Raw genomic sequence first — 22,195 nt, forward strand, 5'->3', positions numbered from 1 at the left:
TTCATCATCTAGGGAAAAGCAGAGGACTCAGAATGTGCTGCGGATCTTCTTAGACCCCCTGCTGGATGCTCTGGGGAAGCTGGGCACCAATGCCTACATGCCCTTGCTGAGGACTGACAGGTGCCTCCAGCTGCTGGTGAGGTTGCTGCGTTCTTCTGTGCCAAGAGGTTCCAGTGGCCAGGATGGTGAGGACGACTGGGCTCTGGGGTGCCTTTCGGGGTGCTGCTGGGCTCTGGGGTGCCTTGAGGGTGTGCTGCTGGCGTTGAGACTGGGAGGAAGCTCCTAATTTCTTCACCTAAGAATTAGTTCTTCCCATGCATATACTGAGCAGCTGGCTCCCGGTGCTGCCGGGAATGCCGTGGGGTGTCTGTGTGATAAGGCCGGGAGGGTTGTTCACTATCATTAGAACATGTATGTGAGGTGTGGGTGTGTGTGTGTGTGTGAGTGTGCTCATGTGGAGGCCAGAGGTTGACATAGGGTGTTCTCTCTACTGCTGCCAGTCTTACCCCCTTAGCCAGAGTCTCCTCACTGAACCCAGAGCTGTTTCGGCTGAACAGGCTGGTCAGCCCCCGGGTCCATTTGCTTCCATCCCACCTCCACCTTCCCTCATGCTGGGGTTATAGACAAGAACCGCTACACCCGCTTTTAAATAGATCCAACTCGGGCCCTCGTGTTTGCGTGGCATGAGGTTTACCAGTGGGCCATCCTCCCACCCCTGCTGGTTTTTAAGAACTGTTTGTTTTGTATTTGTGTGTGCAGGTTTTTGCAGTTCTGCGCATACCATGGCACTCACACAGAAATCAGAGGGTCACTTTGACTTCCAGAAGTCAGTTCTCTCCTACCACGTGGGTCCGGGACGGTCTTACATTATCAGGCTTGGTGGCACATACCTTTCCCCACTGAGCCATTTCTGCAGTTCGTGTGTGTGTGTGTGTGTGTGTGTGTGTGTGTGTGTGTATGTTCTTTAACACTGTACTGATATACTACTTGTTCATGGAAGTGTCTCCTGTAACTCAGGCTGCCTCTATCTTGCCACCTAGGCAAGAATGACCTTAAACTTCCCATCCTTCTGCCTCCACCTCCTGAGAGCTTGGCTACCATGCTCAGTTTGATAGGATCATGGGATGGAACTCAGAGCATCCTGCATGCTAGGCAAGCACTCTGCTAGCCAAGCTACACCCCCCGGCCCGCGAGGCTCTTCTAGAGACATGACTGACTAGTAGGAAATCTGTGCATATTTAACACATCCAGCACCGCACTTTGGGATTGGACATACCTGTCCCCTCCCCGGGTTTCCTGTTACCCTGCCATTACTGTTGTCTGTAATTCTAGCCATTCGCCCGAGGTCTGCCCCCTTGTGTTCTAAGGCTGTATGTAGTAAGCAGCTGTCAGGCTCTACCCTGCTTCTGACTCCGAGACTTAACTGTGTAGCTTGTGGCCCGTGCTTCACCCGTGGTTTGTCTTTGCTGTCCTCTCTGTTCTCCGCAAGCTTTCCATTTCTAATATTTATTTATTATGTGTACAGTATTCTGTCTGTGTGTATGCCTGCAGGCCAGAAAAGGGCACCAGACCTCACTACAGATGGTTGTGAGCCACAATGTGGTTGCTGGGAATTGAACTCAGGACCTTTGGGAGAGCAGGCAATGCTCTTAACCGCTGAGCCATCTCTCCAGCCTTAGCTTTTCACTTCCATAGACTCTTATTGCTTTTCTTTTTGCTGTCTGTGCTTTGTGGCCGTATAGAAAATGGCTATGGGGTGTGAAGCTGAACTTCCCTGTGCTTTCTTCTAATAGTTTTATGGTTTGGGGACTTATTAAGCAACTCAGTGCCTTTGTGCATGTGCTCTGGTCCATTTTGCACCAGCACCTGGCTTCCATTCAGCAAGACACTCCCTTGGCCCACGGTGCCCTCTTGGCAGTGGCTGAAGATTAGTTGATGTGAACACAGGCTAATGTTTTCTCGCTCTGGGGCCCCGCAGAGATGGTGATTGGTATGGTTTGTACCACAGCCCCTACTTCTGTCGGGTTAATAAAACACTATCTCCCCACAGATGAGGTGTCCACCGTCCTCCAGACCTCTGTCCTGTCTGCTGCTGAGAGCGTGGCTCAGTTTGTGCTCAGGAGACTCACCATGAACGAGCTGCAGAGTGTAAGGAGCTTTGGGCTTTGGGAGCTTTCTCTTCAGGCTGTCGCTGCTCTGGCTTTCCCTTGTCCACACTCAGTGGACATTTCTTTAGTGTGAGGGTTTTCCAGAAGCCACTCTGGGAAGTTCCTGTCCCTCCCCTGAGGACTGATGTCAGCGGTAACTAAGGCCCTGAAGGGCCAGAGAAACTGGGTATCTGCACAAGGCCTGTGCAAGCAGATGGCCTGGGACCGTCATCGTCTGACACGGAGTGGGGAGGGCTCGCGAGGCTGCCTCTTCCTGAGGCTGTCCATTAAGCAGACAGTTGCTAGGGGAAGGAGAGATATTTTCTTCAGAAGTGTAGCCACTGGGAAGTTGCCCATTCTGTAAGCAATCTCTCACACATGCGTCTGTGAGCAGCCTCCCTGCTCCTGAGGCAGAAGAGGTGATTGGAAAGAGGAAGGCCACTGGGAGTGGTGAGAAGACTAGAGGGAATTGTGGTGACCACACAAATTCATTATATAGAAGTGAAAATACAGGTACCTATTGCTGTGTATGTTAATATATGTTTAAAAAAAGAATTCATGGAAGACTTTCTGCCTCCCAAGGCTTCCTAGTTGCTGAGGGTTCCGATGCTGTGCTGTGAAAGGTGTCATCGGGTTCTGGAAGAGTCCAGACTGCAAAGGAGGACATCCTAGCCTGCGTGGAGATGTCCTGGGCACTGCGTACTGTCTTTCAGTGTCTTTGTTAGTGCATTTACATGCAGGGATTGCTTCCTCTCTGAATTGTGCTTGTGTGAAAGTTACAGGTCCCGTTGTTCTTGTGTGTCCTGACTTTTGTTGTAGGTGGCAGATCTGGACCGCTGCCAGCTATACCTGACGGTGTTGGCTGAGCTTACGAGTCTCCAGGTGAAGCTGGGCTGGAAAGCAGGCAACCCCATCACCCGAATCATCTCTCCTTTGAAAAACGCATGCATTCACCATCTGCAGGGGGCCGAGGATGAACAGGTAACCCTCTTGGGCTGAAGGTGTGTGGTTATGTCCGGCCAGGAATACCCATTTGATTGCTCCACGATGTTTTGGAATTATGAAGGGGATTTTATGAATGTGATTGTTAAGATTCTGCCACCAGGTAGTAATACTGTAGAGTTGGGCATGCCAAAGCTGTAATGGAGATCTGATCCCTCTCTCCCTCCTTCCCTTCCTTCTGTTCCTCCATCCCTCCTTCCTTCTGCTGGTTTGAATACCCTAAGCTAGGCCTTAATCTTTTTTCACTAGTGACCCCTTTTCTTTTCCTTCCTCCCTTTCTTTTTTTTTTTTTTTTAAACTTTATTTTTATTATTATTTATTTAGTATACAGTGTTCTGCCTATATGTGTGCCTGCATGCCAGAAGAGGGCACTGGATCTCATTACAGATGATTGTGAGCCACCATGTGGGTGCTTGGAATTGAACTCAGGACTCTGGAAGAGCAGTCAGTGCTCTTAACCATCTCTCCAGCCCCCCTTTTTAATTTTCAAGACAGGATTTTTCTGGGTATCCCTAGCTGTCCTGGAACTAGCTCTGTAAACCAGGCTGGCTTCAACCTCAGAGATCCACCTGCCTATGCTTTCTGAGTGCTGGGATTTCTGAGTGGGGTTGCACCACCACTGTCAGGCTTCACCTGTGATCCCTTTTCACTGAAGAAACTTTTTCATGAACCTTGGGTTAGAGGTCTAAAAAAAAATGGGCCCACAAATTAAACATTTGTAGTTAATAAATCATCAAGTCATTGATTTTAAAACAGTTCTTTGGTATGCATATAGTTTAGTCTTTATTAAAGAAGAAAGCAAAGAGCCTACAAGTGAGGTGGCTGTGCTTGTTTGTCTAACAGTGTAATGCAGAGACACACTGGTTTATGCTCACTTGCTGAGGAGTCATTGTAGGGACACATGCACATCTTTGTTTTCTGTACCTGAGCCTATGCTTCTCTAAGAGCTGGAAACTGTACACACAACACTGCTTATAAGATACAGTAGTCTCAGTCTGTGCTCAGTGTGCCTGGCAGTGCTCACTGGCTCTGTGCCATGAAGTAAAGGAGAGAGTGCTGTGTGTGCAGAACCAAAACCACCGTGAGGTCCCAGAGTCGGTATAGACAGCACAGCCATCAACACTGTGAGGTCCACAGTCGGTGTGGACAGGCTCAGCCATCAACACCTTAGACTCATCACATGTTTGATTCTCAATTAATTTTGAGTCATTGTGCATTCAGACCTCTCTGACAATGGCCAGATTTTTCATGATCCCACCTTCAGGTATACTACACTCATGGGGTCACAACCTATAGGTCAGGATGCCTTTACGCTGGGCGTGTGCTTTATGACTGAGCTGTATCATCCTCCCCCCATCTCTCCCCACCCCCACCCCATCTTGTTTAAACTTGAGGACAGAATCTTACTAGGTTACTCAGGCTAACCTTGAATTCTCTTTGTAGCCCAGACAGACCTTGAACTGACGCTCCTCCTACCTCAGCCTCCTGAGCTGCTGGGTTCTTCAGCCTCCAACCCAGCAGTTCTTCAGTCTTAAGTCACCTCAGATACAGGAGGTGACCCGGGTCGTCTGCTCACGCTGGCCTGGGACAGGATCATCAGTCTTAGATCTCAGCCGCTGTGCTCGGCTTCCTCCCTCGTCCCATGTGCCCTGGGCTGCAGCTGCCCTGGGTGTCCACAAGTCTGTGCTCTTTACTCACCTGACAGGTGACTGAAGGGAAGGGTTCTTTCCTACTTAGCATTTAAGGGACAAGTGTTAGGGTCTTAAGGTGTAGAGGCTCCTGTCTTAATGTCACAGCAAACCAGGAAGTAAAGAGCTCGCACCAGAACGGTTTTCAAGGCCAACCCCCTAGTGACCCACTCCTACTAACTAGGATTCCAGAACCCCCAAACAGTACCACCAGCTGAGGACCACGTGTTCATGTGAGCCTGGGCGGTTTTATACTTTGACCATAGTGCCTTCTACCTGACTTCCATCTGGCTTGAGCCTTGCAGGAGAGGGAGAGGTAGCCTCTGCTGGATCAGGGTCTCGCTCCTTCCTTCCCAATACCCCTCGATCCTACACGGTGCTGTTTATTTCCTTTATTTTTTTTTATTTTTGATTATTATTCATAGTTTGTGTTGTGATTTACGCAGATATGTCGGTGCTGAATTTTAGCACCCGTAGGCATTTCTTAAACATCCCAGAAAGGCAGAGTGGTTAAAAGCCCAGCTTCAGTGGCTGTCTCCTGGGTTCGAACCCTGACGAGGCCAGGGCCGTGTTACTCAGAGGCAGCTGATCTGTCGTATAAAGAGGTCTAGGCAGCCCTTACTATAGAGCTTGAATTTGCCTCTTACATGCTGAGTGCTGACTGCCTTTCTAAACTGGCAGAGGCGTATGCTTGAACTTCTTTTATCCCACTGATGTTCGGAGCAGCAAGAGGGGAGGCAGGGAATGAGGTGCCGCAGCCTTGCAGCCCCGGTTGCCTCAGACTGAGATTCGATTCCCTCACATCAGGGTTGTCCTTTCCCCTGCAGGAGCCAACCCTGGGTCGTCAGGTGCAGAGAGCGGTCAGCATGGCTACCCTGGCAGCTCTGTGTGAGGCTGTGGACCGGCACCCAGTGCTGCAGCTGGATTCTCCCGATGCTGAGCCCCTGGACAGGTTCCTGTCAGCTCTTCCACTCAATCAGATGCTGAAGAAGCCCCGCTCAGAGGAGCAGAACAGCTGTGTGCATCCCTTGGAGAACGGCAGGTGAATGAGGAACATTTTTGTTAAGGTTTAGCAATCTGGCTTTTGTGCAGTCGTGGTCATTAGGGATCCACGGTGGTGTGGTGTTCATGGTGTAGTGGAGTTGGGGAGATGAGGCTCCATTTTGGTCAAGAGTGCACCATTAGGTTCTTCATCCCCGTGTCAGACACCTGCTGACTTAGTTTTCAGCCAGTCTCTCGAGGCTGCGGGGTGGCTCCAGTGTCTAGTGGGCAGGCGGTTGGACACATGGGCTGCACATTTCCTTTGCCGCGTCTGTTTCCGGTTGCTCTGACAGCGTTGGAGCCTGGGTGGCACATAAGGAAATATGTGATTTTGGAGACTGAAAAGCCTGTAAATGTGGCACCAGTATCTACCTGGATCATGGAGAGGATTTCACGCTGTTTTACCTCCCCATGGAAAAGTTGGCAGAGCCCCCACCTCCCAGTTCCCTCCCTCCCAGCTCTGTGGAAGGATTTGCAGGAGCCTAGACCACTCTCAAACCACCCATCTGCTTTGCCTCTGTAAGGCACAGCGCCACGTTCCCAGGAAGTGAAGACGAATCTGGGAAAGTCAGTGACTTAGTGTCTTGTCTTTTCAAAATCTCAGTGCTTTTGAAGAATCGCCATCTTCTCAAGGCTGGGGGAAAACAGTGGCCCAGTATCTGCACGATCAGTGGGTCTGCCTCTGCTGGCTGCTGAGGAAACACCGCCTCCTTATCCCAGCCATGGAAAGTGACATGCTGGAGTGCCGTCTCCCTGCTGTCCAGATGCCCGTGCAGACCCTGCGGTCGGCCCTGGATGTCCTCACCGTGCTCCCTGCCGGCCACATCTTACCTGTGTTCCACTGCATGGAGATGCTGGTTCCCAAGGTGAGATGGAGGGGGAGGAGGGCTGGGTGATGGAGAAACAGCAGCCCTTCTGGGGTTGATCATTGAGTATGTTCACCCCTTCTGCCAGCTCCTGACTTCCGAGGAGTCGCTCTGCATAGAATCTTTTGACCTGGCCTGGAAAACGATATCTTCCCTGAGCAACACCCAGCTGATGTTCTGGCCTAACTTAAAAGCTTTCGTCCACTTTGTTTTCAATAATGAAATCCTTACCGTTGCTGCAGAACTCAAGGGCCAGGCGTACTTCAGGATCAAGGAGGTAACTCTTTTCTCTCTGCGTGTTGGACAGTCTGTAGACGGTGAAAGGAGAGGCGTGTGTGTAACTATGCACTAGGACTGGGGCTTTGTTCTCAGAGCGCCTTCCTGCGTGAGACACGGCAGCGGCGGGAGGCTCAGGATGCTCCACCTGCCCTGCTGTGACCGGAGAGTCCATAGACAGGACTTGAGGAGCGGTTGGCTCCTGCTCACAGTTTTAGGGGCTACGGTCTGTTGTGACAGGGAAGGAATGTGGCTGTTCCCTCTGTAGTGGAAGGAGAGGGAAGCAGAGAACAGCCAAAGCAGGGCCAGTCTAGCTGTCTTCCTCCAAAGAGCCACCTTTCAGAACATCACCACCAGGCGGGCGATGGTGGCGCACGCCTTTAATCCCAGCACTCAGGAGGCAGAGACAGGCGGATCTCTGTGAGTTCGAGACCAGCCTGGTCTACAGAGCTAGTTCCAGGACAGGCTCCAAAGCCACCCTGTCTCGAAAAACCAAAAAAAAAAAAAAAAAAACAGAACATCACTACCAGGTGGACCCATGAGCCTGTGGCGCACTTCACACTCAGACACAGCTCTTCCCACCCTGTTCAAACAGGGTTTAAGCCCTTCAATCACAGCTGAGTATGGCAGCAGCAAACGTTTTAATCTCAACACTCAGGAGGCGGAGGCCGGTGGATCTCTAAGTTTGTGACCAGTCTGGTCTACATACTGAGTTTCAGGCTAGACAGAGTTACATAGTGAGGCATGGCCTCAAGACAAACAAACCACCACCACCACCAAAATCAAACTTGAGTCATCTGGCAAGTTAAGGATGGGGAACTCAGGAGGCCGAATTCCTGGAAGCCTTGTTCCTCCTGGAGGGTGGCAGGAGCATGGTGCTGAGCCGAGCTGGTGTGCTCTGACACTGGCAGGGACTGGAGGGGCAGGGCGGGGCAGGACGGGGCAGGGCGGGGCAGGGCGGGGCAGGGCGGGGCAGGGCGGAGCATGGGGGCCTTGGTGCTTTGCTTGACCTTGTGCTCACATTGTACTTTGTTTGTCTTTAAGTCTCCTGTACAGAAATACGGGGATTGAAAGTCCTTTGTTTTCTAGAGGTGTGGACAACCCCAACACCCGAGGCTTCCCCATTCAGATCAGACAATAAGCAGAACATTTGAGGGACAGAGAGATGGCGCAGTGGGTAAAGATGCTTGCTGCCGTCTGGAAACCAGAGTTGGGTTCCACCCACCTGGTAAAAGTTGGGAGCAGCTTCTGAACGTTATCCCCTGTCTTCCACATCCATCCTGCGGTGTTTGTGTGCCCTGCCCAAAAGAAATGAACAGAGTTTTGTTCTCCATGTTGGAACCCCTTTGTACGTTGACATCACAATCTGTATGTATTCTCTAGTTAGTGCACAGTTTGGGAGCGGCTGTGTGTTACTTCTCTCATTGCTATGACTGAATGCCTGGCGCATTCCAACACGGTAGGGAAGGCATGGCAGCAGAGACACGAGGCAGCTGGTCACGTGGCATCCACAGTCAGCAAACAGAGAGATAAATGCCAGCGCTCTGCTCGCTTCCTCCTTTTGATCCAGCCTATGACCCCAGCCTGCCGAGCGCCACTGCATTCAGAGTGGATCTTTGTCTTCACTGAAGTGTCTCTGGGAGAAACGTCCTGCAGGCACTCACAGACACGTGTCTCCTCGTCTACATCTGCCACGCTGACTTTAAAGATTAACCGTCCCAGGCCAGAAGGCTGTTTCTTTAGGAGCCATCATCAGAAGGATTACAGTGCTAATTGTGATCACTGTTATGCTGCTGGCCAGAGGTTAACCCGAGTGCTGTGCTTCATTTCAGATTATGTGCGAGATTATCGAAATGTCCTCCATGAAAACAGGGGCCTTCAACATTCTGATACGTCACTGCTGCCAGTCTTGGGTAGCGGCTTCTTCTGGGGTGTCCCGGGGCTCACTCTCCAGTGCTAAGGATTACAGTGAACTTGTCCTGGAGGCTTGTGTGTTTGGAACAGTGTTTAGGCGCGATCAGAGGTAAACATGCTACTGTGTCAGCTTCTCACACGTGGGTGGAGTTAAAAGTGTGTGCTGAGCTTTCAGCCAGAAGGTTGTAGCATTAACTTTGGGGCTTTAATATTTTCCTCTCCTGAATCTCTTACTTATTTATTTTTTCTCCCCACGTTTTTAAGACTTATTCAGGATGTCCAAACCTTCATAGAAAACCTTGGACCCGACTGTGCGGCAAACATCATCATAGAGGAGTAAGTGCAGCCCATTTCCTGTGTCTCGATGCTAGTGAGACCTCCCACTTGACTAAGGCAGTCTTTATTCATAACAGAAAGGGATATTTGTTTTTATTTTATATGTATGGGTAAGTTTTGCCTGCACGAATGTCTGTGCACCACATGCATGCCTGGGGCCCTGAGAGCTGAGAAGGATCCCCTGGAAGTGGAGTTACAGAAGGTTGTGACCCACCATGTGGGTCCTGGGCATTGACCCTGTGTCCTCTGAAAGAGCAGCTAGTGCTCTTAACTGCTGAACCGTCTCTCTAGCTCCATTATTCATAGATTAATAAGTTTTATCGTTATATCTATTTTAATGAACAAGCTATATTAATTTGTTATTGTTACTATTAATCACTTATTTCTGTGGTTAAATGTCTGACAGCAATTTAAGAGAGGTTTGGGGATACAGTCCAGGATATACAATCCTGTATATAGTTTAGGATTGGCTCATGGCGGTGGCTTTAAGAGCCTAGAAGCAGAGAGAATGGAAAGTGAGACAGGGCTGTAAACCTTAAGGACCTGGTAACCTGCCTCCTCCAACCAGGCCTCACCTCCCCAGGGTTCCACAAACTCCATAATGGGGCCACCCCTCAGGAACAGGCCGTCAGCACTGAACCTGAGGCGCAGTTTCCTAATCAAACCATAACACAAGCCTTCAAAATGTGTTAATAATATTATTCTTTGCTTGTGTATTTTATTTTTATCTTCACCATTTACTGAGTTAATAAGCTTTCAAAAATTGAGCGCATAGTCTAGTCCAAGTAAAGACATCCATCAGGCCAGGCAGTGGTAGCACATGCTTTTAATCCCAGCACTTGGGAGGCAAAGGCAGGCCGATCTCTGTGAGTTTGAGGCCAGCCAGAACTGTTTCACTGAGAAACCCCAAAAGATGTGCCATCAGATAACATAGACCCCCCCCTCCTCTTTGGGGGAAGGGGTCTGGGTGGCGGGATGGAGGCAGTCATGCATACTTTATTCTGTAACCCTTTATTTGGTTGTAAAATTTATCATCAAATTCATACTTACCATTTTAACAAGTAAATGTGTTATGCACAAAACAGAGTGAATGAAAGGCCCTGAGTTTTTAAAGCCCTTTCATTGAAGAATAATTAACACACAAAAATTCCTAGGTAATTGGTGTATGTAGCTAATGTGTATGGAGTAGGCTGTGAGGGTGTACTCTAGGTAGATGGCTCTCATCTGATTGACCGTTTATTGTGATTTTAGAGGCAAGGCCAACAAGTAATCGTCATATTTATAACAGGTGTTCACATCAGAGCTATCTGTATCTTCAGTCATCTACTGTGCTTCCTGAAGTGTGAGCACTGCTACAGTTGTTTTCAAAGACTTTTATTTATGCAGATCTGTGTGTATTTGTGGATGGGTATGTGCATGTGAGTGCAGGTTCCTAAAGAGGCCAGAAGAGGGCATAGCGCCCCCTGGAGCTGGAGTTCTAGGCAGCTGTGAGCTGATGTGGGTGCTGGGAACTGATCTCAGGTCTTGTGGATAGTTTGTACATCCTCTTAAAATGCCAAGTCATCTCTCCAGCCTAGTTTGTTGTGCTCTGTTTATTTTATCTGTTTGCTGGGCTGGTTTGTCAGAGTGATTGATACTTTCCAGTGGGTGTTGCCAAGTGCTTTTTGTTACAGTAGAGTGATACTGTGTAAGAGTTAACCAGGACTGGAAATACTGAGGGTTTCACTTTGCTGCAGATGGGCAGGCGTTCAGAGCGCTTCCTGTATAGCAGGAGGCAGAGACAGGCTATGGAGTTGAGAGTCATGTTCTTGTTCCTCTTTGTCTTGCTAGGGCTGGGTCTGCTATGACATCATTATCGATAGGGACATGTTTATTTTTTGTTTGGTGTGTGTGTGTATCCTTGGTGGATTTGTGCCCATTCTGTGCTCTTCTCCTGTAAGGTATTTGCTTGTTGTGGTCTGTTGCCTCCCAGTGCAAAGGCTGCTCATTAAGTATAGACCTCAAGCACATTTCAGGAGAGGACTTGGTACTTGTGATGACATTTGGTACAAACAATGGATGCATTTTTCTACTTCTAAAACATATTAACATAGTTTTTCATTTTATGTTTTAAGCACTAAGAGAGAAGATTATTATGTGCGAATCTGTGCTGTCAAGTTTTTGTGTCTGCTAGATGGCTCTGACACGTCGCACAAGTTGTTTATAGAAGATCTTGCCATCAGACTCCTGGACAAGGTACAGAGGAGCCTTCTTCCTGCTTTGCGCCAACTCTGCTCTCCAGGCTGCAGCCTGGTGCTTGACCGAGTGTGTGGAGACAGACGGACGGGGATGTGGAGACAGACAGACAGGGATATGGAAACAGACAGGGAAGTTGTTCTAAACTCCTTTTACCACAGAAAGCCCGACTCTGGGTAGGGCTTAGTCAGTACCTGTCTCCCTCAGGTTCTCTGGTTTGCTTCCATTGGCCCTTCGTGTGACTTCGGTTGCCAGTCTGTGTTGTACTGTGTTTGCTGTGCTGCATCCACACAGTGTGCGTGGGATGAAGCAAACCAGCAAATACCAGGAAGGGCACACCCAGAGGATCTGAGGATCCCTCAAACGCTGCTGTGTTAGTTACCTTTCTTGTTGTCTTGGAAAAAAGACCTGATAAAAGCAGTGTAAGGGAGGAAGGTGGACTGCCTGGCTGGCTTGGTTGAAGGCCAGGAAGAAAAGTTCTGGTGTAGAAGGGCTGGATGCTGCCATCTTGTGTCCAGAGGCGTCATTGACTGTTTGGGCTTAGCAAATTCAAAATCTAACAGGACAAAGGGGCAGAAAGAGCGCCTGCAATGTTACTTTGTAACTCCTCTTATATTGAAGTTGTCGCGGATACTGTTATCAGTCACGGTGTCTTACTCCTGATGTCCACCCTATCTGTCCAGGATGGATCAGAATCCAGGTCCAGAGCTCGCTACCATGAGAACTCCCTCCAGCACCGGGTGAAGAACCGGGTGTGGCAGACGCTGCTTGTCCTGTTCCCCAGATTTGATCAGGTGGGATAGTTCTCATGCTCTGTAATATTGTTTTTATTTAAAAAAAAAATCCGGCCAAGTGTGGTGGCGCACACCTTTAACCCCAGCACTCAGAGGCAGGCGGATCTCTGTGAATTCAAGGCCACCCTGGTCTACAAAGCAAATTCCAGGACAGCCAGAATGGTTATATAGAGTTTAAACAACAACAAATCTGTGTCTGAGAGAGTGAGGCAGACAGACAGAGGCTGCCTGCTGCCAAGCATGACGACTGACAATCTGTGTTCAATCCTTAGGACCCACATGATGGAAGGAGAACTGACTCCCAAAAGTTTTCTTGACCTCTCTTTGTGTGTATACACACACACACTCATAAATATACAAACACAATAATCAAAAGTAGTTTCTAAAAAATGAGCATCTTTGCCATTTTCCTACCAAAAGTCATATTTAAGAATGATTTTCCTCTTAAAAAACACATAGCAGGCACTATTTTTTAAATAGACTTACATAAATCGTTTTCCACTTGATGCTCACACGTGTATCATCCATCACTCAGGCAGAAGTATGCTTGTGGAGAGGATGGAGGGAGGGATGAATTTGGAGCTCGAAGTCTGGGCCAGAGAACAGCTGGGGCTGAGGAGGGGATGGCCGTGGAGCTGAGAGGCCAGAGATAGGTGGATGGACACGCTGTAGGAAAAGCAGCTTTGCTCCCCTTCCGGGTGTTGTTTCTGTGCTGCGGGGTCCACATGTGAAATAAGGCTGCATGTGAATGCTGCCACAAAACACATAACTGAGTATGTGTTTGGGGGGGGGGGGTTCAACCAAAACCACGGATGATGGAATGGACACGGGACAGGTGGCTCAGTGGGACTTGAGGTCACATAAAAACTGAGGTTTGTTGGCACCCCCTATTGCTTAGGAGGTGGAGATGGAGGAGCTCTAAGGCTTGCTGGTCAGCCAGTCTATCCAAAGTGGAGAAGCCTGGGGTCAGTGAGAGACTCTGTCTCAAAAAACCAAGGTGGAGAGTGATTGAGAAAAACACCTAACACTGAAGCCCTCTGGCCTGCCTCCACACGTGTGCGTGCCCACATCTACACACACTTGTACTCAGAAGCCCACACACTCATAAATATTTACACACATATGCACCACCCACAGAAATGCAGTAGGTATGTAACTAGGGGAATTGTTAGACTTCTGTATCTTTCCCTTTTCCTGTAAAAGTTCTGGGAAGTGAACCAGCAGGTCTTTAGCAGGAGCAGCCAGTGCTCTTAACCACTGAGCCATCTTTCCAACCTCAGCTGGAGAGTCTTCTAAAACTGAATAGGAACAGTGTGTTAACAGTTTATGTTTTCTCCCTCAGAACTTCTTGAATGGAATTATTGATAAGATTTTCCATGCTGGCTTCACCAACAATCAAGCATCTATAAAATATTTTATTGAGTGGATTATTATATTGATTCTTCATAAATTCCCTCAGTTTCTTCCAAAGTTCTGGGACTGTTTTTCTTACGTAAGTAAAGGTTTTCTTCATACTCTTCTGACTAGGAAATGGTTGGCGTGTGGAGTTGTGTCTGCAGCCTTGGATGGAATAGCAGGGTACTGTCCCAAGGGCCAGTGAGACCCTCACCTCCTCTGCCCGGGGTCTTTATTTATCTTGCTCTTTTCCAGTTCCCTCTGTACTGACCCCAGAACCCATTCCTGCCCCAGGCAGGATTTCCTTTCCTTTAGGCTTGGTGCATTTGGGGCCACCCAGTGCTATTTGATCATACCCACATTTCTGCCTGCATTGCACTGGGCTACAGGAGATGTCCTTCCTCTTTGGTTTCCAGCCCTGTACCCTATACATGGCAAGCCCAAGCTACTTCAGGGAAAAGGACAGAGTCTGCCTCCCACTTCTGCATGCCCGGAGTCCAGCAGCCTTTACTCACAGTTAAGCCCCTAATGATAATGTCTCTACCTCATCTTCTGTCAGGGTGAAGAAAAACTTAAAACAAGCATTTGTACATTTTTATCTGTTTTATCACATTTGGACATCATCATTCAGAATATCCCGGGAAAGGTGAGTCTGAATTATTTGCAAGAAGAATTTATGAGCTCGGTGTTCTAAAAAGGAATACATTTATGTCAGTTTGGAGGACTTGTTCTTCCTTCATGATTAGTTATCTTTAAAATGTGTTTCTTCCCTATTTTCTATTAATTCTTTAAGAATTTCATCCATTGCCGTTTGATGATATCCACCCTCTTCCATACTCACCCCCAACTGTCAAGGGTCCTTGTGGGGGTCTCCAGTTCTCCTTCCCTTCCCCTTCCACGCCCAGTACACACCAAGTTCACGGGTGATTCCTGTGGGTGTGAATGGCTTTTGTTTTTGTTACAAGTATCTAAATAGGGTTTAAATTCTTGGCCACTCAGGTTTTGTTGTTGTTCGTATATTTTTATCAGGTCTTTGAGAATTTCATACAATCTATTTTGATCATGGGAATCCTCCACTGCTCCCAGGTCTACCCCCATCGTTCCACCCTTCCCAACTTAATGTCCTGTCCTGTCTGTCTGTCTGTCTGTCTGTCTGTCTGTCTATCTATCTATCTATCTATCTATCTATCTATCTATCTATCTATCTATCATTTTTTGAGATAGGGTTTCTCTGTAGCTTTGGAGCCTGTCCTGGAACTAGCTCTGTAGACCAGGCTGGCCTCGAACTCACAGAGATCTGCCTGCCTCTGCCTCCTGAGTGCTGGGATTAAAGGCATGCGCCACCACCGCCCAGCTTTTTTAAAAATATAACTCATCAAGTCCAGTTTGTGCTGCCATCCCCCAGAGTGTAGGCAGTGAATCAGGGACCACACCCTTAAGGAAAGTTGACTCTTCCTCTGGTAGAAGTCATCACTGTCAACAACTCCTCAGCTAGGATAGTAGCTCTTAAGCCCCTCCTCTGTGGAGATTCCTTCACAAAGGCTGGTGCAGATGGACCTAGGAGTAGTCACATGACCAAGGAGTGGTCTCAGGGAGCCTGTTTACAGAGTATACAGATGGACCTAGGAATGGTCACATGGAGGCCATTTGCAGACAGACATAGGAGTGGTCAGTCACATGACCTAGGCATGGTCACATGGAGCCCACATACCCAGTCCTCTCTTTCCTCACTTTAGAGTTTCTCTTCCCCCGGGGCTTCCATGTATGAGCCCTAGCATTGCTTATAGATGTGGGTACCAGCCAGTGCAGCCTGTCCTGCAGGTGACCTTGGGTAGGAGGCTGTGGTAGAGCATCAGAAGGCTTGAGGACTGAGGAGGAGACCCCGCAGTCTTCTCCTGACTTGTTCTGTTTCTTAACACAGGGCTCGCATACCCTGAACTCGGGTCATCATGCTATCCCCTCAGGTATCCCCACACCTGGCTTTCTTCTTCTCACTTCTCAATTTTGCTTCTATGTGGCTCAAGTTCGTTTTTAGGGAGTTCAAGGGATTAACACTCAAAGGAGGAAAGTGGATACTTCGTGTTCTCCAAAAGTGGGGCTCCTATAGGCTACTTCAGCCTGGGGCATGTAATCAGGTGCAGTCACGTCTAGAACACAGTGGCTGTGTTAGTCTAGCATAAGGTCCCTGTCAACTTAGGCTGTAGGAGAGGGGCATACAACAGCCCTTAAAGAAATGAAGACCCCAGAGACCATTTTCCATGAGACAGTTGTGAGTGCTGCTGGGCTCATTTGCCCAGGAGGAAGAGGCAGCCCTGTGGTGAGGACAGTGAAAGGCTTGCCAGAGCTGGTCACAGCTGTACTGCCGGTCCTCCATGCCTTACAGTCTGGCTCATGTTGCCATGTCCACCCCACAAGCAGTGTCTGTCTTTCCAGAAGCTGGTTCTGAAGCAGGCCCTCACCGTTGCCCTGCAGTGGTGTCTGAGCCACAACTTCAGCGTCCGACTCTACGCTCTGGTGGCCCTCAAGAAGGCCTGGCACCTGTGTAAAGCCCTGCAGTTCCAAGAGTGTGACGCCTGGACCACAGTCATTGAGTGCAGCCTCAGCCAGGCGGAAAGCATGCACGGAGCAGGGTGAGGATGCCTCATGGCTCTGTTCTTCCCCGTAGAGCCTGGAGGAGTGGGGAGCGGCCTTGTGACCCTCTTATATGTCAGTGTCTCACTGTGCTGGGCACAGAGGACTTGGTCAGCCCTGTGCGACAGACAGTGCTAAGCTAGAGATTGATGATGAGTCCAGATCGGGGTTTTATTCTTTCTCTCCATCCTTTATTTGAGCCTTGTGAACTCTCAGTTCTGTTCCCAGCACAACAGGAAGCTGTGACCCCAGAGCTGCCTTTCATCCCTCTGTCACCTACTTCCAGCCAAACCCTGCTTTCTTTTGTGAGGTTATGGCTGTTTGGCACTGAGCTGTGTTCTCCCAGCCTGTTGATCCTAAAATCCCTGGTCCCTAGAAGCGGTTGGCTGAGATCCCATATAGGTTGTTATTATTATCAAGCAAGAAAACATCCTTGTATGGTATCACTTATCTTTTGAACTCCTGATTCCAAACGGACATAGCCAGTGAGCACCGGGCATCCTGAGTTTTCCATTCTCTCTGTCCTTGAAGGCTTGTCCTTCCCTGAGTCCTCTGAGGCAGACACACAGCATGTGGACGAAGGTCCTGTCTTCTGTGGCTCAGTTGAACCGAGGACAGGATAGAGGACTGCCAAGCAGTCAGCAGTGCAGTGCACAGGCTTTTTAGTAGGTGATGGGAATATCAAGGGCACCATGGCAAATACAGACCTCTGTCTGCGGCTCAGGGAACATGATCCGTGACTCCCAGAGGAAGAGCAGGAAGTGGTGAGTGAAGGGAAGAGGCTTCTGGGCCCCTGAAGCAGTTGTGGGAAGTAGAGATTGGAGGCAGGTGGGACCCTGGAGGAAGGTCGTTGGAGAGACCTGGGACAAGTGTCCAGACGCTCAGAACCGAGAGAGTCAGGATGAATGTGACTGATACTTACGGGCCTTGCCTTTGGAGAAGCAGGTCCAAGGCGGCTGGTGTAGTGGGAGGGAAATAAACAGGTGTGAGGCCAGCGTGCAGGAGAAGCAGGCTCAGTGTAGTGTGATAGAGTTGGGAGATTGCACCGGCGGCTGGACAGGGATGGAGCCTATACTGCAATACATTTGACAGGCAAGTGGCAGACACTTGTTCCCTTGATACAGTTGGTTTTTGGAGTCCATTATTCTCTGTTTAGACTTGCGATGTCTAAAGTACTTCATGTCACTCATTTTCCAAAACCACAGGCAGTGAGGATGGTGACGTGCCAGGAACTTCCGCAGAGAATCCCTTAAAAAGTAAAGTACAGGAAGTCTCGTGGCCTGGAAGTTCTGCACAGTTCTAAGCTGCTTGTCCTGTCACACAACTTTCTCCTTTCCAACCTGGTGGCTGAGTTAAGAATTCACCCTTGCTCATAGTTGGTGCTCTTGGTTTTTGAGAATGGATAGGTACTATTTAGCTGTGTCGTGTGCCTTCAGGGTGAAAACCACAGCTTATGTAAGATTTGCCCTCTAGGGAAAAAGGTCCACTGCCAGCCAGAGACAGGGATCCTAACCCCACAGGTTCCTCGTGCTGGCAGGTGATGGGTGACTTTGGTCGATAGTATGTGATTGAGTATGAAGCCAGCCTGTTCTCTCTACATTCTTCATGTTCTACTGGCCAGTGTCTGTTTGATACTAAGAGACCTGGGTTTTCTTCCTTTAGTTGGTTTTGCATGATTCTAAAAGCATTACTTAGTCTCTGTTTATCTTTGAGTTCTGTTTCAAAATACAAAATCCCGTGGGCTAGCTGAGTAACAAGTATGTTCTGGAGGGCAGGAAACCTGGGCTCAAACCCCGGTTCTGCAAAACAGCAAGGCAAACCTTTGTTGTTTTATTTGTAGTTCAAATAAAACTACCCGCACGAACCTGAGACTGTCTCAAGACACCAAAGCAAAAATGAGAACCTTTCTAAAGTTGCCATTTAAAAAGCTCACTGAGTGGTGGCACACACCTTTAATCCCAGCATTCATGAGGAAGAGGCAGGTCGGTTTCTGTGAGTTTGAGGCCAGCCTGGTCTACATAGTGAATTCCAGGACAGCCAGGGCTACATAGAGAAACCATGTCTTGAAAGCAAACAAACCAAAAGCACACTGAGTGCTGGGACAGAGCATCATGAGGCCCCAGGGTTTAATCCCCAGTCACCCTATGTTTGTGACTTTTCTGTTGCTCTGAGAAACACCATAGCTGAAAGCAACTTACAGAAGGAAGGGTTTGTCCTTGCTCACGGGTGCAGAGGGAGAAGTGATCGTCACACTGAGGAGGGCATGACAGCAAGCATCAGGCAGCAGGGAATCACATCAGCAAACAGACGGACAGGAGGGCCAGGTTGTGAACTCTCAAAGCCAGCCTCCAATGACATATTTCCTCCTGCAAGGCCACACCTCTTAAACCTTCCCAAACAGCGCCACCCACTGGGGACCACATGTTCAAATACATGAGCCATGGGGGACAATTCTCATTCAAGCCAGAACATACATTGATGTTTAAGAGCCGGAGTATGAACTTGGGATGGTATTCTTAAAGATAATCTACTGACCTCCCTCACCAGAACTGTTGACTTCCGAGTCCTGCCTCACTTCCTGTCCCTCCCCTCAGGAATGCCAGGAAGAACTGGCAGCGCATCCAGGACCATTTCTTCTTCTCCACGTTCCACCCCCTGAAGGACTACTGTCTGGAGGTAAGCTGAGAGCTCCCTGTGTAGGCTGTCTGCTGTCCACGGTCCTGACTCGACCCTTTCCTGCCCCAGCTGTTGGAGGACTGGGACAGGCTGGTCTCCTGTCCCTTGACCTGTAGCATTCTGTGATTAGGCTGTCTGCTGTCCACGGTCCTGACTTAGCCCTCCCCTGCCCCAGCTGTTGGAGGGTTGGGACAGGCTAGTCTCCTGTTCCGGTCCTGTGCTCGCGGTTCAGACCTCAGCGGTGACAACTGGCTAGTCATTCTCACTTTCTATTTCTCTGGCAGTGTCTGGCTTGTAAACCTTGGAAGGGAATATTTAACTCTAAACAGAGATCAGAGTTCTAAAAGGAAGTGAGTGAGAGAACCTTTGTGCAGGTGAGATTTTCTTGTCCTGAAGCCCATGATCCATGCAAGAACAAATGATCTCTTGTTAATGACAATTAATCCTTTTTGATTCTGGGTGATGAGAGTATGTGTCTTCAAGTGGTACTCCACTTTGCTCATAGTAGCACAGTGCTTGTGTACTTTTAAGAACTGTAAATATACTTATTACAGTTAGTATATAAACGACTCCATTGTGTAAACTCTTAAAATTTGCGTAACATATAAGACGATATTAAACCCTTTTCAACTCCAGCAACAAACCTGTGCTATCTACTCAGCTTTGGTGTGCAGACGTCCGGCCTGGGAGGCTTCTCTGGGGAATCTAGATCAGCTACTATGCAACCAGTTCTTTTATGGTTTGCTTAAAGCTGTCTTTGAAGACATTCTGCGTATTGTGAGATGTGCTACATACGACATGCATGCCATTCTTGTCGGGATAAAACATACTAGGGTTTTTCACATATCATAGCACACTGTCTGTGTCCCTTGGCTCCCAGAGCCCTCAGTCCATGCTTTCCTGACATCTCTAGAACCCCGCCCACTTTTCCCAGGCAGCCAGTAAGCACTGAGTCTTCCTCCTTTCCCTCATCCCTCCCGCCTCTTTTACCTGCAGCAGGCAGGGTGGTCTGTGTGCAGCAGTGGGTGAGGGCTCCCTGTGTGGGCTGTGGTGCAGAGAGCTGACACCCTACCCGACTCTGTCACCGAGGCTTTGTGTTTGAGCTGGGCTCAGGGGCCCACCTAATAAACAGTACTCTCCGTCATGACATCAGTTCAGATTTGCACAAAATAGCTAGCCTGAAGCAAACAATATTTGCCTTAAAACTGCCTACAGAGATGTGTGCCATAAGGGCCATTTCACTTTTAAATGGCCTGTTCCTTGGGTTTTCTCTCTTGTGCCTTTCCATCACTGAGTGTTCTTCAAGAGGGAAGAGCAGAAAGGTGGCCTCATAGGCACCAGTTATCCTACCTTCTTACACACACGAGAGCTGAAGCTGAGGAAGGTCACACAGTGAGTTACACCATCGAGCCAGGATTCGGGCTCTGGATGTCTGTAATGGAACTGGCATGGGAAGTGTCTGGTGGCCAGGAAACTGCCTTCCGGCATACATTTCTTGTTAGTGACACTGCCCTTTGAAGCATGGTGCGCCCTTGATAAGAGCACATTAGTCACATGTAGTTAGAAGAGCTGGAGGAGAGGCCCTGCCTGCTCTTGGGGGTACCTAAATGAACCCCTGAGTGTCCTAGGGCAAAGTGACAAAGAGAACCTGCAGTAGAGGGTGGCGTGGGAGAAGAGCCAGCGATAATAAAGTCCATGTTGGTTTTTCCTTTGTTTCCTAGGGAAAATGTTTAGCTTTGACGATTCTTGTTTCAGACCATATTTTACACCCTTCCACGGCTCTCGGGTGTCACTGAAGAGGAGTGGATCGCCCTGGATAAATTTGCCAGCTTCACAGACATCCCTTCCAATGAAGGGTCCCCATGGTACCGATCTGGGACCGCACTGAGTGAGCTGAGTCCCGGAGACTGGTCCCAGCAGGACGGAGGTAAGGGAGCTTCATTTTGTGCTGGTTCATTGGTGAGGGCTCCTGACCACAGCTTGAGGATGGGTCCTGATATTGTTTCACTAACCTGCATCTCTGCCTCTGCTTAGAGACAGCAGGAACATCTGCGCTGGTCAGGCTTCCCTGATGAGCCTGTGGCTCAGTGTACCCAGAAACCTCACCTCAATAGCACTGTGGTGGTGGCCTCCTTCTACTGGCCCCTCCCTCAACTTTCTCTAACTGCACCTACCACTGTGACTGCTTCCCCAAAGCCAGCATCCCTAAAGTCTCCCCCACACCACCACACCTGTGCCTTCTGTAAGTTTACTCTTCTGGTCTCCTGTGGCCCTCTGGTTTTCTTCCCACCTCTCTAATGGTTCGTTGGATACAGGTGCTTCCTGCCAAGCCTGAGTACCTGAGTTTGATCCACATGGTAAGAGACAATTAATTCCACGAATTTTCTGCCTTTCGACGTCCATATGACACCCTGACCCACGTGCCCTGGCACCTCCCGATAAATGTAATTTGTTTTTAACTGCAAAATCGAGCCTCGCCCTGTGGTTTCAACTCAGGACTCTGGGTAGCATTCTGAGAAAGGTGGAGATGGTTCAGTGTTTGATCTTTAGACCGTCATCTCGAATCTACTCATCCAGTGAGGATCCATTGCTGGCAGCCAATGTGCTGGACATAGACAGGGTCCCTGCCCTCTCATAGCAGACAGCAGCAGGCAGCAGAAACCCAGGGAACCCAGCTAGCAGAGAGAGCACCACGGGTTGAGAGACCTTTGTGAGAACTTGGTGCTAAGCACAGACAGCTGATTCCATTCTCAGCACCCACACAAGTTCACAACCACCCGAAACTCCAGCTCTGGGGTATTCGACACCCTCTTCTGGTCTTTGTGGGCACCTCTGTGTACGTGGCGCACACACATGCTCAGGCCATACACACATCAAATACACACACTTGGGCCATATACACGCATTAACAAAAACAACATCAAAAAGAATAGTTACAAAACCAAACTAAGAGCCAGAGGTCCTGGATAGAGGTACTGCAGAAACTAAGAGACCATGGATGCAAACCCAAACTACTATACCCAGCCAAGCTATTGTTCACTATCAATGGAGAAAACAAGACATTCCAGGATAAGAACAAATTTAAGCAATACGTAGCCACAAATCCAGCCCTACAGAAAGTAATAGAAGGAAAATCGCAACCCAAGGAATCCAACATTGCCAACACTGACTACAATAACTCAGGAATCTAGCGA

General features: G+C 48.9%; 1 protein-coding gene across 5 annotated transcripts in view; it reads left to right on the forward strand.

The window, feature by feature from the left end:
- Nucleotides 1-22,195, forward strand: part of Tarbp1 (TAR (HIV-1) RNA binding protein 1) — a 49,517-nt gene that overhangs the window by 19,340 nt on the left and 7,982 nt on the right. For 3 of the 5 annotated variants that reach the window (XM_050146957.1, XM_050146958.1, XM_050146960.1), the window contains exons 12-26: nucleotides 13-185; nucleotides 2,051-2,148; nucleotides 2,967-3,128; nucleotides 5,665-5,879; nucleotides 6,483-6,744; nucleotides 6,833-7,021; nucleotides 8,853-9,043; nucleotides 9,199-9,270; nucleotides 11,385-11,505; nucleotides 12,189-12,299; nucleotides 13,642-13,791; nucleotides 14,254-14,340; nucleotides 16,128-16,324; nucleotides 18,920-19,001; nucleotides 20,757-20,928. In XM_050146957.1, the coding sequence (XP_050002914.1) occupies nucleotides 13-185; nucleotides 2,051-2,148; nucleotides 2,967-3,128; nucleotides 5,665-5,879; nucleotides 6,483-6,744; nucleotides 6,833-7,021; nucleotides 8,853-9,043; nucleotides 9,199-9,270; nucleotides 11,385-11,505; nucleotides 12,189-12,299; nucleotides 13,642-13,791; nucleotides 14,254-14,340; nucleotides 16,128-16,324; nucleotides 18,920-19,001; nucleotides 20,757-20,928 (2,282 nt within the window). Of the gene's footprint in view, nucleotides 1-12; nucleotides 186-2,050; nucleotides 2,149-2,966; nucleotides 3,129-5,664; nucleotides 5,880-6,482; nucleotides 6,745-6,832; nucleotides 7,022-8,852; nucleotides 9,044-9,198; nucleotides 9,271-11,384; nucleotides 11,506-12,188; nucleotides 12,300-13,641; nucleotides 13,792-14,253; nucleotides 14,341-16,127; nucleotides 16,325-18,919; nucleotides 19,002-19,285; nucleotides 19,376-20,756; nucleotides 20,929-22,195 lie in introns of those variants that run through there. The other 2 variants (XM_050146961.1, XM_050146959.1) reach the window with 2 other exon arrangements.

The sequence above is a fragment of the Alexandromys fortis genome, unplaced genomic scaffold (genome assembly GCF_014885135.2).
Source record: "Alexandromys fortis isolate MF-2015 unplaced genomic scaffold, M_Fortis_MF-2015_v1.1 scaffold_12, whole genome shotgun sequence".
NCBI lineage: Eukaryota > Metazoa > Chordata > Mammalia > Rodentia > Cricetidae > Alexandromys > Alexandromys fortis.